At 46.2% G+C, this 15,569-nt stretch overlaps 1 protein-coding gene across 2 annotated transcripts; it reads right to left on the reverse strand.

Moving 5' to 3' along the window:
• Positions 1–123: 123 nt before the first annotated feature.
• Positions 124–11,986, reverse strand: mntb (MAX network transcriptional repressor b). 2 transcript variants are annotated; one of them, XM_079284121.1, is made up of 6 exons: positions 11,744–11,986; positions 8,679–9,249; positions 8,559–8,600; positions 8,091–8,202; positions 3,799–3,991; positions 124–3,611 (listed from the first exon to the last, which is right to left on the reverse strand). In XM_079284121.1, exons 1-6 carry the CDS (start codon positions 11,814–11,816, stop codon positions 2,812–2,814), a joined length of 1,791 nt encoding a protein of 596 aa, XP_079140247.1. In that variant the 5' UTR covers positions 11,817–11,986; the 3' UTR covers positions 124–2,811. The 2 variants fall into 2 exon arrangements, with proteins under 2 accessions (XP_079140247.1, XP_079140246.1); XM_079284120.1 differs by having other exon boundaries at positions 8,559–9,249.
• Positions 11,987–15,569: the final 3,583 nt, after the last annotated feature.

Below are 15,569 nucleotides of genomic sequence, written 5' to 3' on the forward strand. Positions count from 1 at the left end.
TCTTTTTTCACACAAGACCAATAAATACAGGAGCAACATGTGTAGTAAAGGTAATAAGATTTATTAAGAATCTTTATTATTTCATCAGCATAATTCTTCATTAATGTTTTATTCATCATTGTTATCTTAAACAGTGGACAGTTAGATCTAAAAGGCAGCCCAAAGTGTACAGGCGATATATAACTTAAAACTTTCTCCATAGGGAAAACATGTTTTTATATTCATATATAATATCAATGTAGCATGAGGTCCAAGATCCTGCCCACGTTATACAGTATTGTACATGGTCCCAAAAATAAACAGAAAAACGTTTAAACAAAAGAAACTAAAGGGCAATCTACATGCAAAACAAAAAGAACCGAGCATTTAAAAGGTTAAGATGCATACACCCGTATGCCAAAACGTGCATACCGTCACAAGTTCACAACTCTCATACGTAAATACAAATATTACAAATAAAATCAAAGCGAATATTAGACATGTTATCAAGAAAAGAGCAACAACTTTTTTTGATTTTTTACTTTTTCCACTCCACATCTCAGTCAAACTCACAAAATGGAAAACTTAAAAACATAAAAAAAAACAATCATGAGAGTAAATCTTTGTCTCTTCCATTCGCTCAATGTGGTCGTGTTTTGCCAGAGTTGTCACAGTGTTCAGGAAAACTGAGTATAGGCACACACGATAGCATTCAAACAGGCTCATACCATAAATCGCCTCTGTGTAAAAAAATATCTTGCTTGCTACACACACACACACACACACACTCCATCATGCACAGGGCAAACTGTAGAACCAACAAACAGAGCCATGCTACAGGTACAGTAGGATTAACTATCGTACAGATTATAAAACATATTGAATAGTCACATATAGACATAACGTACAGAAACAGCAGAAGAGGCGACGTTGATACGAACACATACGACGATGGGAGATTTCATGGTGTGACATGTATAGGCTGGCAAGAAGACTGTGAGGCCATGAACGTTTAGTGTGTGCACATGAACACACACACACACACACAAGAAAAATGGGTGTCACAACACATTTTCCTTTTTTGTAATGGAAACATTGTGAAACATATTCTTCAGAGGATTTGGCATAATGTTTCATATCGTTTGTTGTCAAAAAGAAATGTCATGTCGCTGCCAAATTATTCTTCACAAAACTGCAATTTGTGAATTGTTTTTTAGGCCTGAAAACAATACTTTTTCCAGTCTTTTTAACTTTCTTTTGTGCTGTATCCCAATTGCTTGATGAGACAAATGTATCTCACCTTGTTTGACGAATACAAATCTTAACTCAAGGTCCATTTACTACCCTTCTGGAGTTTCATCCACACCTCACAATCTCATAATCTCCTCAGCAGTTTGAGTTACTCGGGCGACCGTACGGGATATAATGCAGGACACAACTTCTTGAGTTAAGATTTCCTTTCAAGGTAAAGAGGGAACTCTTACACTCAACATGTCTCATCGTAGATTTTAAAAGCCTGTGCAGGAAGTTTGTGTTGTGCCGTGTGTGTGTGAGTAACATCAGAATGAGGTCTGGGATGAGGCAGCAGAGGGAGCTGTTGCATTAGAGTGAAGAGGGCCGTGGCCCCACAGGAACACCTGTCACTGAATGTTTTGAGAGCAGCTGTACAGGAGGTCTTTTTTCAGTCTTTCACATTAAACTCGCCACACAAATTTGAGGCATTTGGGATAATGTAGAGTCTTGTTCAGCATCGTGTCAAAACAGTCTATAACAATGTATATTTCAACTGACTGCATTCAGTACTTTCTCATCCTATCTCTTAAGTCGTCAACAGGCCGGTATGCTTCTGTATGTTAAGCAAACTAAGCAATCGTTGCCCAAATTCTGCCCCTTTAACCCTGCCGCTCACATCTGGAGTTGCTCCGTATTTAATAACAGACACGTAGTGGATAAAAAACACTCCATTGTTGAATGGGACACTTGTGACCAAACTTGAGGTCTTTTTTTTTTTCTTTCTTAAACTGCTGATCTGGTTGTATTATTGCACTGTTCAGGCTTTTTCTTAAACTATTTGCAAGGTGTTTGGTGCCAAGTGGAGTGGCAAGGAACCCTGATTTGGAGGTAAATGGAGAAGGTTTAACAGTCACATCGAGGAGAAAGAACTGGATGCAATAAACATGAGTAAACGGTGAAAAAGTGAAGAACTGCATCAGAAACTGACCACGCTTTAGCTCTATTAAGCAAACTATGTAACGTGAGCTACTTTCCACCGGTCTGTAATTCATTAGGAGCTCCTCCTGCTCTCAAACACATCAGTGACATTATTCCAAGTGATGTCATGATTAAGAGTATAAAAAAACGGGCACATATTGAATCACCAACAGTCCAACGACAAACAACTCTCTTTCCCTCGACGAGTGGATGAATCGTTAAGGTAAATGCCTGAGTGTGAACTGAGCTTATTATGTTAGTGCTTCTGGTTGTAAAGGAAGGAGAGGAGGAAAGGAAGGAGAGAAGTAGGAAGGAAGGTAGAACAGAGTTCCTGTCTTTGCAGCGCAGACAAATGTCTTATTTTTTCACAAACAATGGCCTGACCCACTGACTGCTTTAATGTTATTGTTCACAAACTAACAGAGCTGTGACCAAAATACCTCCGGAGATTTTCCATCACAAGTTGTCCAAAAAAAACAACTGATGTTTTTCTTTTGTCAATTTCTGTGTGCCAGAGATTCTCTGCAGTTGATTATTGATAGGAGTGTAAAAAACGCATCCAGAAGTTCTGAATCGTTCTCTCCTTCAACCGACAGTCCCACGTCTGCGTTGTGTTTACCTTCAGGCCAGTTTGAGCGTGCCGACGGGGAAGGTTGGGACTGTAACCATGGTGACAGGGTTGAGGACGGCGGCCTGTCCGACCAGCTGAGGGTGGGGGGCCAGCACGGCGGTGGGTTTCCCTAGCGACGGGCTCCCCTGGCTGATCACGGCCGCACTGTTCATCTGGGCTCCGTTAGTGTTGGCTTGAGGATTGGCCTGGACGTGCGGCAGGGCGTGATGGGTGAAGGTGTGCGTGATGTGGCCCAGCATGGTGGGCTGGGAGACGGACACGCCCTGGGGGTAGAGAGTCGGGAGGTGGGATTGGAGGGGGCCTCCCAGATGAGCCACCGGGTGGACGGTGATGTGTCCGATGGGCTGGGCGGCCATCGGCTGGTGAGCGGTGGCAGCCGGCGCCATCGGCTGATGGATGGAGGAGATGGGGCCGGGCGACGGGGCGATGTGCGTTAGATGCTTGTGACTCGCCGGCAGGCTGTGATTGACAGCCTGGATGACCGACGGGTGGGACACGGCAGCGTGAGCGATCACAGTGGACTGCATCTGCATCACCGGGGGGTGAATGGGATGGGCAGGCTGCGGAAGGGGCGGACCCGGAGCAGGTGCGATGGCGTGAGGAGGAGCGGAGGAGGAGGAGGGCACGTTTAGGACTCCAGAAAGAGGCAGGGTGGCGTGCTGGATCGACAGGTGATGGTTGAGGAGCGGCTGGGCTTGTAAGATGGGAGGTGTCGGTTTGGGTAGCGACGCGAGAGCGGGAGGAGCAAGGGCGTCCTCGTCGATGTCCTGCTCAAAGTTGTCTTCTCCTTCTGGGGACCAGAGAGGAAACCGTTAGTCATCAAGGAACCATCCACAAAGTGTGTACATGAAGTCTTATGTAAATATGTGTGTGCGACGTAAAACCATCATGCAGCACGTGTGTGTAAATTTGAAGATCTGATATAGGAGACTGATCAGTGCATCTCTTCTACGAGTCGCCGCATCTCATCCCTGTACCTGAGGCGGTGGACGTGGAGACCTGGTCGTCCTCCGGCTGGATGGTCTGACGGAGGACTCGGTCGATCTCCATCACGTCCATGCATTGGCTGAGCTCGTTCTTCAACTCGGCCAGCCGCTGCTGCGTCGCGATCTTCTCTCTGGCCAAACGCTCCATCTCGTGCTCATACTCCTTCTCCTTACGCTTCAAAGTCTACCAGAGGAGAGACGGACGGCACGGAAGATTAGGATCACGAGCACATCTGAAAACACTGGAGAATAAATTCTCACAGACAATCACAGTATAATTAAGAAATTAAGACTGGTACGTTGCTGGCGCATGTATAATTCTCAAATAACAGGCCGTCACAATGGTTCAAATTATCATGTAAGTTCTGCATATTATTGATTTCAACAGCATTATCGTCATCAGCACAACAACAGTCACGCAGTGGACCTTGGTCGCTCTGAGTTTCTCGCGAACAATAAATGAGTCCTCACTCACATCATTTGTTCTGTTCATTTGTTGTGTTTTTCCGTCGGTGTTAGAAGCTGTTAAAAGTAGTTTGCAGACATTTTCAATAAAAGCCTTTGAGGGGAGCAGAGGGATTATGCCCCATGAAATACTGGTCATGTGTTAATGTGAAACAGACGGAGGAGTGTTGGAATATTAGTGCGAGTTTGCATTAATAGCCAGCAACAGCAGATTAACACGGAAAACAGGAGCAGATTATAAAACAAGGAAATAAAATATACTTTTAACAGGGGGAAATAAATAACATGTTCTGTCTGAGGCCGTTATTACTACTAGAATGTACCTTACCTACAGGCTATGAAGCCAGAGGTAGTTTTAAATATTTTAAAGAACTGTCATTGCAACAGAAAAGAGAATTAAGACCTTTTTTTTTTGTCTGTGCACTCTCGGCCACTCCCACATTTCTCCCAGCTTGCACAATCCTGAAACAAAATGTTCCCCACTCTCAGTTTCATACACCAGAAGGAAGCCACGCACGCAAATTCAAGCATGTTCGCACTGCTTTTGTTGCTGGTAATCTACCTAAGCGCCTCCCATTTCCTGGATATCATGCTTGTTTTTCGAGACGACGGGGTCAGAGCAGGAGTCATCGTCCTATCACGCTTTATTACCACCAATCACTCAAGGTTGCCACCATCCCAACAGTTCTGAGGTGAATGGATTACTTTAGCCTGAACATTACAGTCATTACACTTAATTATGAGCACAGCGCTGCCATGCGCTGAGCTGCATGTGTGTTTTTACAAACACAGCAGTAGACATAAAACGAAACAGAAAGATTTATAAAGAGCCCTTCCGGTCCTAGCATGTGGCGCCTGTGACCCAGTTTATGTGTGGGTCAGCTGATGCATGAGCACCAGTATGACAGGATAAGGACATGAACAGATTACTAGGGAGGAATGAGGGGGAGAGGGGAGGAGGGAGAGAGAGCGGGGGGGGGGGGGGGGGGGGAGGTACGGGAGGAAAATTGTGGGGGGGTGTAAAGAAGGGCGTCGAGAGTTGGGACAGGACGGGCTAATGCATTGTGTTGGTTACCAGAAACAGAAACCATTCAAATGCTGGTAAGCTTTTACTGGTTACGTCACTGCATCACTAGAAATAAATATCCAGCTGTTGAATGCTCAACACGGTTAGCAAACAGTCTCCTGTCCTGCTGGTGCAACCAAAAGAGAAGATGAAGGACGGAGATGCGAGACCGGGGACATGAAATAAGCACATGGAGGACACATGACACATGATCCCACTACAGGAGACTCACGAGCATGAGCTGGTTGCTCTCTGCAGGCATGCGATGACCTCACCGCTCCCAACCCAAAACTCACAGCGACCGGTCTAGACCTGGTGAACTGTGAGGTCACGAGTGACAGGGAGGTTTGGAAACCACAGCCAATCAGATCGAGGCCGTGTCACATTGACTGAAAAAGTTATTCCAGCCGCTTCGTGCCTGTTGTTTCATGTCTGATCCATCTGTATTGTGTGCACACTCACTGAATAATGAACATCGTGCCTCTACCACCGCTTGTTTTTGTGCTACATGTGCACCCATGAACATCCCGTCAAAGGTCTTAAAACCCAGACACCATTAGGCCTGCAGCACATCACCAAGGAAACAGCTGTCACCCATAGCAGTTTCCTTGGCAACCTCATCCGTGAGGATTTGGCTGCTTGAGCAGCCGTTTGTAAAAAAAACCACAAAAAAAACCACAAGGAGCTATCTAATTGGGTGAAGCATGGAGGTAATTACATAAAAGGAGTGATGTGACTGGTTGGTTGCCAGTCGGGGGCTTCAGAACACCCCCCCCCCCTCCTCCTCCTCTCTCTACACTTCCACCCCACACCCCCTCTCCTTCATCCATCGCTCCCTCGACACCATTCCCTCCTTTTACCCCTCCTCCCCAGATTCATCTATACCTCCTTTATCCGTCCTCTTCCAAGATGTCCTCCCTAAGAGAAAAGAGGTGAAGACGACTCAAGCGTGCTGATATTTGGCCTGAAGGAGTCTTAATCACACATCTGTGTGGACGTGTGGTTGTCACACGGTTGACATGAGCAGAAGGCAGACAAGTCTGTGACAGGAGGAGCCATTGACAAAAGACCAATATAACAAGAGTTTGATTGGTTTTTTACATCTCTCTCACACACACACACACCTGTGCACAGACACGGATTACCAGACTACTGGCCACCTGCTGCCTTTTGCGACGGTTACCAGGAGACAGCGGGGAGGAACAGGCCGAGAAGGGCCGAGGTGTAGAGAAGAAAAGGCCGAGACAGACGGGGTTTTAAAAGACAAAGCAAATATCAGACACAGCCGTCGCAAATCGGCACCTCCTCCATGGAAACGCGGCTGTAGCCGGCACCTATCACGGTCTCTCCGCAGTCTAGAGGTGCAGAGCAGATCGGAGTGGGTGGGCGACGGTGACATCACCAGGCTTGCGCTAGCCATGTGCTCAGATCTCACATGGCTCAGGGAGAGGGAGGGGGAGGGAGGTTTACACGAGGAGAAGCACCGAGAGAGGAGGAGGGGAAAAGGAGGGGGCGAGCCACTCGTCTACAATAAAACTGATGATATTCTGGATCAGAGGAGCAATACAGAGCAAGAGATAGACAATCAGCTAGAAGCAGTTTGGGATGAGTGCAGCGGTGTAAGCTTGTTTTGGTAAATAATTCCGTGTTATTGACTTTCGGTAGAATCATATTGTGTTCATATCAACAAATTGTGTTATTATTTTACATAAGTCTGTCGTCCAAATCAAAGATTATTTGTACAATTTAATTATTCCACTTTTTACATTTTTCCAAAATAGAGAAGAGGAGCTAACCCTCACATTTGAGTATATGTAGTAACTCAATGTTTGACATTCATGCTCGATAAATCATTATGCTATCAAATCTGTTGTTGATTAACTGTCGACCGACTAACTGACGAACTGTTTCAGCGCTAGTAGGTCCTATCAACAATGTTGCCGTTTGTTTTTGTGGCTGATGAATAGTGGCCTGTCTTCTGTAAACCTTCTTCACAACACATGGAAACCTTAACCACACTGTATGGATCAGCAGCATCGTCTCATGTCAAAGAGTCCAACCCTTATCTGTTGTGCTCCCTGCTGGCTGGCCATCGACTTTGAAGCCAGTCTTATTTTGAACAAGTTCTTCCATCTCGTGGCCTAATTTAGCTCCTTTCCACCGACTCCCGACAGCATATTCCACTGAACTCTCAATCGTGAAGCTTCTACTCCACTAAAAAAAAAAAAACAGCCACTGAATCTGGCTCCAGGCTGCAATTCATTTCTGCCACAGTGCAGAAGTCCTCCCTCTTCTAAGAACCCACCTCTCCAGGCTACACCGTTCCCTCCCACACACACACAACACCACCCGCAGCAATGCAATGCTACTTCTCCACCCAAAAATGTTACTCCTTTATTCTTTACAGTTATTTAGTTCTTGGGACAACCAGAGCCTTTTCTATAACACACTTCATGACACTATATGACTAGAACATGGAGTTACACAACAACACTTGATAGAAATGTCAATTAAATACACAGAAAAGGGCTAAATGGCTGACAAACAAGCATCGTTTATCAATTGCAGGGGCGCAAAGCCTGAGCTGTACCTTGAGCTGAAGCGATCCGTTCAAGACCGGAGAAAGATGAAAACAATAAGATGACAAAACAAGCAGCGAGCAGCACCCAGAATAATGTGTCGCACCAGTGTATGTTAAGGCTTTCAGCCTTTTCCATGCCGGGAAAGCTGAGAAAATGTGTTGAAACTCTACCTGTATGTAACGCAAAGCGCTGCGGAGCACACTGAGGTTGGAGGTTTTCTTCTCATCAACATTTGGAACGTTCTTCTTCAGCATCTCAAAACACTCTTTGAGGTGTGCTCGCCTGAAGGGCCAAGAGTCAGAAACGAGAAAGGGTCAAACTTTTTGATATGGTTGTCATCAGCTTACTGTCTTGGAGAGTATTCACCATCAATTAGCAAAGGCTTGAGAGTTTAACCAAGTTGTGGTCATCAAAAAGAGACCTCATGACTCCAATTTTAAATGCCGGAGACGGATTTCATGGTTTTGTATGAGTTGAGGAAATGTCATTACTTTTGGGCTGATTAAACTCTTTCACGACAAACGTGATAAAAACACAAAACTTTGTGAGAACGTGGTGGTCAAGATAAAACAAACATGGCTGCTTTCCTTTATTTATGATGAGATGAGACCAACAACAAGTAGTTTATTATGACTAACCTGTTCTTCTCCAGTTTATTATGCACCTCTCTGGTCCCCGCTCTGGAAACACAAAATAAATCATCAATACAACCATAAACCAACGTACACTTTTTAACACTAACACACACACAAACTGACCCTCCTGGTCTCCTCTTCCCTTCCATCCCCCTCAGGTCCTCCATCGTCACTCCGTTAGGCCGCGGCTGAGCTGAAGGTGAAAGTTGATGGGGGACCAGTGCATGTAGAGAGCCAGATCCATTAGTGCTGATGGAGGCCGAGTACTGAATCTGAACCTCGGGCTTTACACTAATGAGCTGCGGACTGGTCTCTACCTTAATCTTGTGAGTGCACAACAGGTGAGGAGAGGGCGGCTGATGCTGCTGATGCTGTTGTGGGGGGGAGGAAGCCATCTTGACTGGCAGTGAGCCGTTGAACGACGTTGCTGCCGCCACCGCAATCTGCGTTGCAAGCGGAAAAGGCGGGACAGAGGGTGTCGTGGTGACAACTGGGACCATTGGGATGACAGCGATGGGGACTTGAGGAGGTGGGAGAGACGGGGGAGGCGGGTGGTGCGGCTGTTGGCGGCGAGTGTCATGGCCCCAAGTGATGTGGTTGGCTCTGATTGGCTGAGACAGCACCGTCACAAGTTCCACGCGCCGCGACTCTGCCTCCCGGTTGATGAGCTCCTTCTCTCTGCGCTGCTCCTCTTCTGTGTGGAGGCGGGAGAAGAAGACGTACAAATGAGGACAGAGGATAAGAGTGGTTGGAAGAGGAGTTCAGATTTAAGATACACTCATAAAACTGCCTTTCATAGCCTAACAGACATTATGCAACGACACAGATGCACAGAGACACAAACATCCACACTTACTGGAAATCATTAATAACTTATAATTTATCAACATCAGACGAATGATGTAACGGTTTAGTCTTCGCACATACACACACAGAATGATGTCATCAGGCAATTGGATTGTGGGGAGAGGGAAATAATCTGATATATAAAGTCTGCATCCGTTCCCTGACTGGAGAGAGAACCCCCCCCCCCCCCCCCCTCTCTGTCTGCGCTGTGATTGGACCGTCCCAGCTCCGAGCATGCTGGGTTACGTCAGGCTCGTCTGACCAGCGACATAAGGACTGATGTCAAGGAGCCACTCTGCTGGTCTGGATCAACATATGAATTCAGCTTCGTTACAAAAAATAAATAAAAAGCCGAACAATTAAAATCAAAAAAGTCCCATCGTAGGGTGGGAATGTTCCCACGCTGTGCTCGTGTCGAGTACGCAGCGCACACACACACACACACTGTGAGTGAGTAGTTCTTGCACACCGCACCAGGCAGACTGTGGAAAGCCCTCCGTCACTATGGAAACAGCAGCATTAGAAACAGACGATGCCAGGGATTCCTCAAATCTGCACGATGCCAACACACGGCCCACCCATCTCCAGCATTACAGAGGAAATAGAGACACCACATGGCAACATGCCTGGCTGCCTGTTAAGTAATACTTTCAGTTCTTCTCCACGTGGAACTGCAAAACCTCTGAGGACACAATTCTCCTCTCACCTGCCGGCCTTCTTCACCTCGGAGAAGTGTGATGTACGTGCCTTAAAAATATCACTCATGTCGGGGTTTTAATGTGTGGGATTTGTCAACAATTGAGTTGTCTATTAATAGGGCTTCCTTGGAGTGGAGATGCGAGCTCATGAATTATTCATGAGCTCACATCTCTGCTTTACAATCATGTAGTTCAGCCTCCTGTCCAACACCGTTCATTGCTTTCGATTTTGCATATGCGTCCCATATTTTGATACACATGACTATTTAAAAATACCTTTATGAGACCATGATTAGTGCAACTGTATGGCGTGGTTCTTGTTATAAAGGTTACACTGGTGTTACAGTACAGTTGTTGTTTTAGTTTGCAAATAGGACACACAAAGAAATCTAAGTTTGACACAGAGGGGCCAAGTAGCAGAAGTCAAAAATAACGTCCAACACTGTCGTATATTGACATTTACTGGTGTAATACAAAGAACTTCATTTTTTAAACTTTTGTAGTGCTATGAGTTGGCAAGTGCATCCAAACGTAAATAGAAGTTATGCATTCAGAGGCTGGGTCTCTCTCTCTCTCTCTGACCCACCACTGTCAGTAGACTGAATGGGAAAGGTGGGGACGAGGAGTGCATGAGGAGTGCGTGCGTGTAGGTGTGTATCTAGAAGAGGAGGAGGGGGGGGGGTGGAGGGGGGGGGGTGTGTGCACGTGGTGGTTGTGGGCGGATCCTAGCACGCGGTAGGGTAAGTATGCGGGGGGAAGGGGGTTGATTTGTCAGACACGTCATCAGAGGGGAGAAACACGAGAAAAGCACCCCCGCAGCGGGTCACGGTTCTTTACCTCGACTGACTCATCGTGTCAAATGAATATAAGGAACGCAAACAAATAGTCTAAAATGCTCGCACGCTTGCACGCAGATAAACAAAAAAAAGGGAGGTGGTGAGCGCGTGAGGGGCCCGCCCCAGTGTGTGTCACAAGATAGCTGAGCAATGTCAGGGTATTATGTAAAGAGCAGAGCTCTGCTCGACACCGCCCTGCCTGGACTCGACGGGCAAGAAAAGGGGAAAAATAAATGGGGCAAATAGATTGTAAGAGCTTATTTGTAACAGATTTGTGAACCTCTGTTGGAAACGAGCACTCATTTTAGATTTCGGGGGTGGAAACACGTGCATTTGAGCTTTTACATTCATATACACTGCACACCATACAGCGAGATACTACATGACAAAGATACAACAGATAAGTGGACCACGGGTACTGACAGGAACTCCTCACATACACATGTACGCACACGCATGTACGGAGAGTCACTAGTGTTCAAACTGTCACACACACGCACACACCGCGAGCGCGCAAAGTAGTTCCGAAAACAACTTTGACCGTTTCCGCATTAGGGGAAGACACATTTGTGCAACAATTAGCGACTCGAGATGCGCAGATAGTTTGCAGGGACTTCAGTCTCTTTTTTTTTTTTGCATTAACAAAAACGGCAGACGCTTTCGTTCATCATAGGCTGGTCGGTTGAAAATGCAAGCCCCGGTCGCCGATAGTAACGGGATACGGTCCCCCCCTAAAAACGCAGTTTATGATGTAGCCCGCACTGTCACGTACGATCCGCGCGATGCACCAGTCTGCTGTTGAACTCACCACGTGTGATCTGTTGTTGCTGGGCTTGCCATTCCAGATATCTGGCCGCCTCCAAAAGTGTGTCGATGCTCATTGCGCGTAAAACACTCACGACAGGCGACCCGGTGGCTCGGGACGGAAGGAGGAAAAAGACCGAGTGGGTTAGGTAGACAGTGTCCCGGTAGGAAGCGCCGTGTGCACGGTTCACACCCACAGGCCCGAGCTTCTCGTCCCCTGTGTGTTGCTCCTGAAACCAGACGGTCGATTTTTAATCCGGCCGAACGGAAAGTAGATCCTCGCATACGTTAAAAAAAAAATAATAGGATTGCAACAAGATGGCGATGCGAGCACGGGAATACACACAACAAGGCGAGTCGTGTTCTCGTTAGGGCCCGCCCTCCCAGATTCCTGCCCCGCCCTGTTACTACGGCCTCTGACAAAACCCGGCAACCTCATCACTCCCTCAGACTCCGCGCTGTCGTCTAAGCGCTAACCTTTAGCTCTCTCAAATCACGTCAAACTTTACATTAAAACCAACTAAACCTCTGTTTTTAAAAAACGGGATCAAAAAGGGGTCACGGTGTACTGGCGGACCTCCGTAGGAGTCGAGAAAGAGATGTCCGCTCCATTCCTCAGTGCTCCGTGTTTTCGTCCTCGCCGCTGGCCCGCAGCGCATGAAGAACAATCAGGCGCCGGAGAGCCAATCAGCGCTCAGAACAACAAGGCATGGTGCTGGTCCACATGGGCACCCGCCCGGCCCGAGCGCGGCTGATTTGCATGGCGAGAGCGTGACTGGCCACCCTGCTGTCTCGGGATCAGATATGTCAATCAAACGACGAGGGGCGGGGCTTACTAGTGACCGCGTGGGATACTGAGGACAGGCAGCCGACCAAAATGAGCGATTATCAATATTATTATTCAGTTGGTTGATGTTTAAGCCTCATGTAGCAACCATAGTAATACGTTAACAAGTTTGAGCAATTAAATACAAACACGTATTTATTTTCTCACATAAGTTATTCATTTGTGGGGTATTGACAATAACGTGGTTTTATTAAATTATCTCAGATAATGTGTTAGAAGCACATATTGCGATTGATATTAACAGCTATTATGAGATTATAGGCTGCTGAATTTACAAAACATAAAGTTGATATATTTTAGTTTCTCTTTTCTTTTAAGGAAATACATAAATTATTTTACATTTCCCTTGCCACCTAAAAATAATTGACATTAAGTGGCAACCAAAAGACCGTAAGGATATGTCTGAATGTGTGTAAGAACTGTTTCTTATTTACCTGTATCTCTCTTTTATGATGTCATTAATTTCCCTTTACTCTTCGTTTCAGTTTACTGCATCTCTTTTACAGATTTTTTTCAACCCACAACCACTGTTTCGGTCTCGCACACTGAAAATATTTTGCATCACAAGTATTTCCTCTTTTTTATTTCCATCTGGTGTGGCGCATGTAGTCTACTTATGTTGCATATTGCGATGCTGCGACTAATGTTGGATGTGTTCTGCTGTCAAATTATATGCAACGTGTGATGCATGATGTGGTAGTTTGTGCAATAAATCTGCCTCAGGGGGAAATAAAATCTGTGTTATGATTAATGGTTCACTACATACATACATATGCATGTATGTAGTGTACGTGTTGCTGCACGGTAACAGTCTTTGATTGGACACCGCTCAGTCTTATATCCCTTAACATCACAGGTTCCGACCGTCTCAGCCAATCAAAACAGCAGATCAGAAGAGCGTAAGCGCTGCCTCCGCCACGCCATGCGTACATACAAACCTACTAACACCGCTTCTCTTTAGACTGTCAAACCATTAGCTGGCCAGGTTTGTATTTGAACAACTGTAATGCAAGATGTAAAGTGTGCGTGTGTGTGAGAGTCAACAGGCTGTATTGCAGGGTGGATGACAGAAAATGAATTAGGCAGACAAGGGGAAGAAGGGAGAGGGAGCCGCTGCACATGGTAAGCACATGAGCTGCAAGACAACTCCATAGGGATGTTATGCATATACAGAGGAAAAAGAGGAGGAGAGGGGTGGCTTGGAGAAACAGTGAGGTGGGAGGGATGTGAGGCAGAGATGGGGCTGACCCACTTAGAAGTGCTGCATCACTAGTGGATCTACAGAGGAGAGACAAAGAGGAAGCAATACAGGGGACTCGCAGAGAATTGTTTGGCTTTGATGAATATAAGAACTTGAGGATTTGTTTGTATTGTATGTGATGAATGTGCAAAAATAGTGCCCGTCAATAGCAGGTGGTTTTAACATTTCTCACACATAAAATAGGGCCCAAGAATATAATTTACAATCAAAACTTAATCACAAAACTTCCACAAAGGCAGTTTGTATCATTGCCACTCGCCCTTCTTTGGTCGATTTCCTTGGGTGAAAAGTTGAAATTGTAAACTTCTTGGATATTAACACATCAGGTTTGGATTCATTCTGGTGACAAACACTTGCTCTTACTCTAACCACAACTTAATTACAACCCTAGTCCTAGACTTAATAAGCATGACTCACTTACTGTCTATCTGGATCTTACCGACACGGTTATCTTTTCCATGACATCCACGTGACCACGGCTAAGTTGTGCACAGTGCAGGGAGATGGGCAGCTTTCTTTCCTTTTAGGGACATGGACCTCTCAACACATGCTACCACTAGAGAGCGCCACATCCTGTAAAAAAATAGCTCATCCCACCGTCCTCCCCAGGCTTCGGAGGGATTAGAATGCCGCTCACGTAAACTATAGTGGGACTCACGTGGGATAGACTGGAAGGACACACAAACCTATATATTAACACAGACCCTGCAGCCGTCTGAGCCTCGGTCTGCGCATGAAACTACTAGTATCCGTCTGCGTATGTTAATAAAGAAAAATCCAGCCTGCCCAATGAAATTGTTCAGTTCTCTCAGAGAGAATCGATGCTGCTGCATTGGTCAGAGACCGGTCTGTTGTATACAGTGACCTTGAAACCTCTCAACACTTCCCACATCACGCCAGCTTATCGGAATCAATGCTGGCTCATACCTCTCCGCTGCTCCTTTCTCTTTCGCTCTTTGCTCGTTTTGTCACATGGAGAGAAATGGGTGACCTAGAAGAATAAATATGAATGAGAAAGTGAGCTTCTTTCTCCCCGTTTTGATGTCTTTAGCTTGCATGAGGGGAAAGTGTGTGCAAGGCATGAGATGGAGAGAGTGGTGGCTGGCAGATGTAGGCCAATGTTTCTACTCCAGTGCCTCTGTTGAGAAACAAGAGTTTCAGACTCAGTTTCCGTCGTCCGTGTCCTTTTACGACGTGAACCTTGCGCTGTAATAACTTTAGTTTTGGGCATCTGCATCCTTCTTTACTCCCCCCCCCCCCAGACCTGCAGGACAGAGCAAGGTGTGGTGCTCGCACACTTGGCAATCCTGGAAACTGTTGCCAGGATACTGCAGAGCACAGAGAAAGAGTAATTGCTGTGTGGGTGAGTGAGCCGGTGTGTGTGTGTGAGGACACAGAAGTAGGCTGGGGTACCGTACATAATTGATAAGGGGGTCTGATCGTCCCCTTTTTGCCTCCTGATGTTTTTGCCTCTAGTCTGCGCTTGCAATGTCAGTAACCGGGCTGTACCTGAGGAATAAATGTCAAAACGTATCATACTGTTCCCTCCACATCACACTTGGCATCTTCAACCACATCCTCCCCATCTCATCCCAACTACGACTAGGTCAGGACTGATTGAAGTCACTTAAAGATGCCACAGATCGTCATCTGTGCACTAGAGACAGATAGGTATACATAAATAATATCCGCTGCCTAGATCAGTGCTTTTCCAGTTTGTCT

This window comes from Melanostigma gelatinosum (genome assembly GCF_949748355.1).
Source record: "Melanostigma gelatinosum genome assembly, chromosome: 14".
In the NCBI taxonomy this organism is placed as follows: domain Eukaryota; kingdom Metazoa; phylum Chordata; class Actinopteri; order Perciformes; family Zoarcidae; genus Melanostigma; species Melanostigma gelatinosum.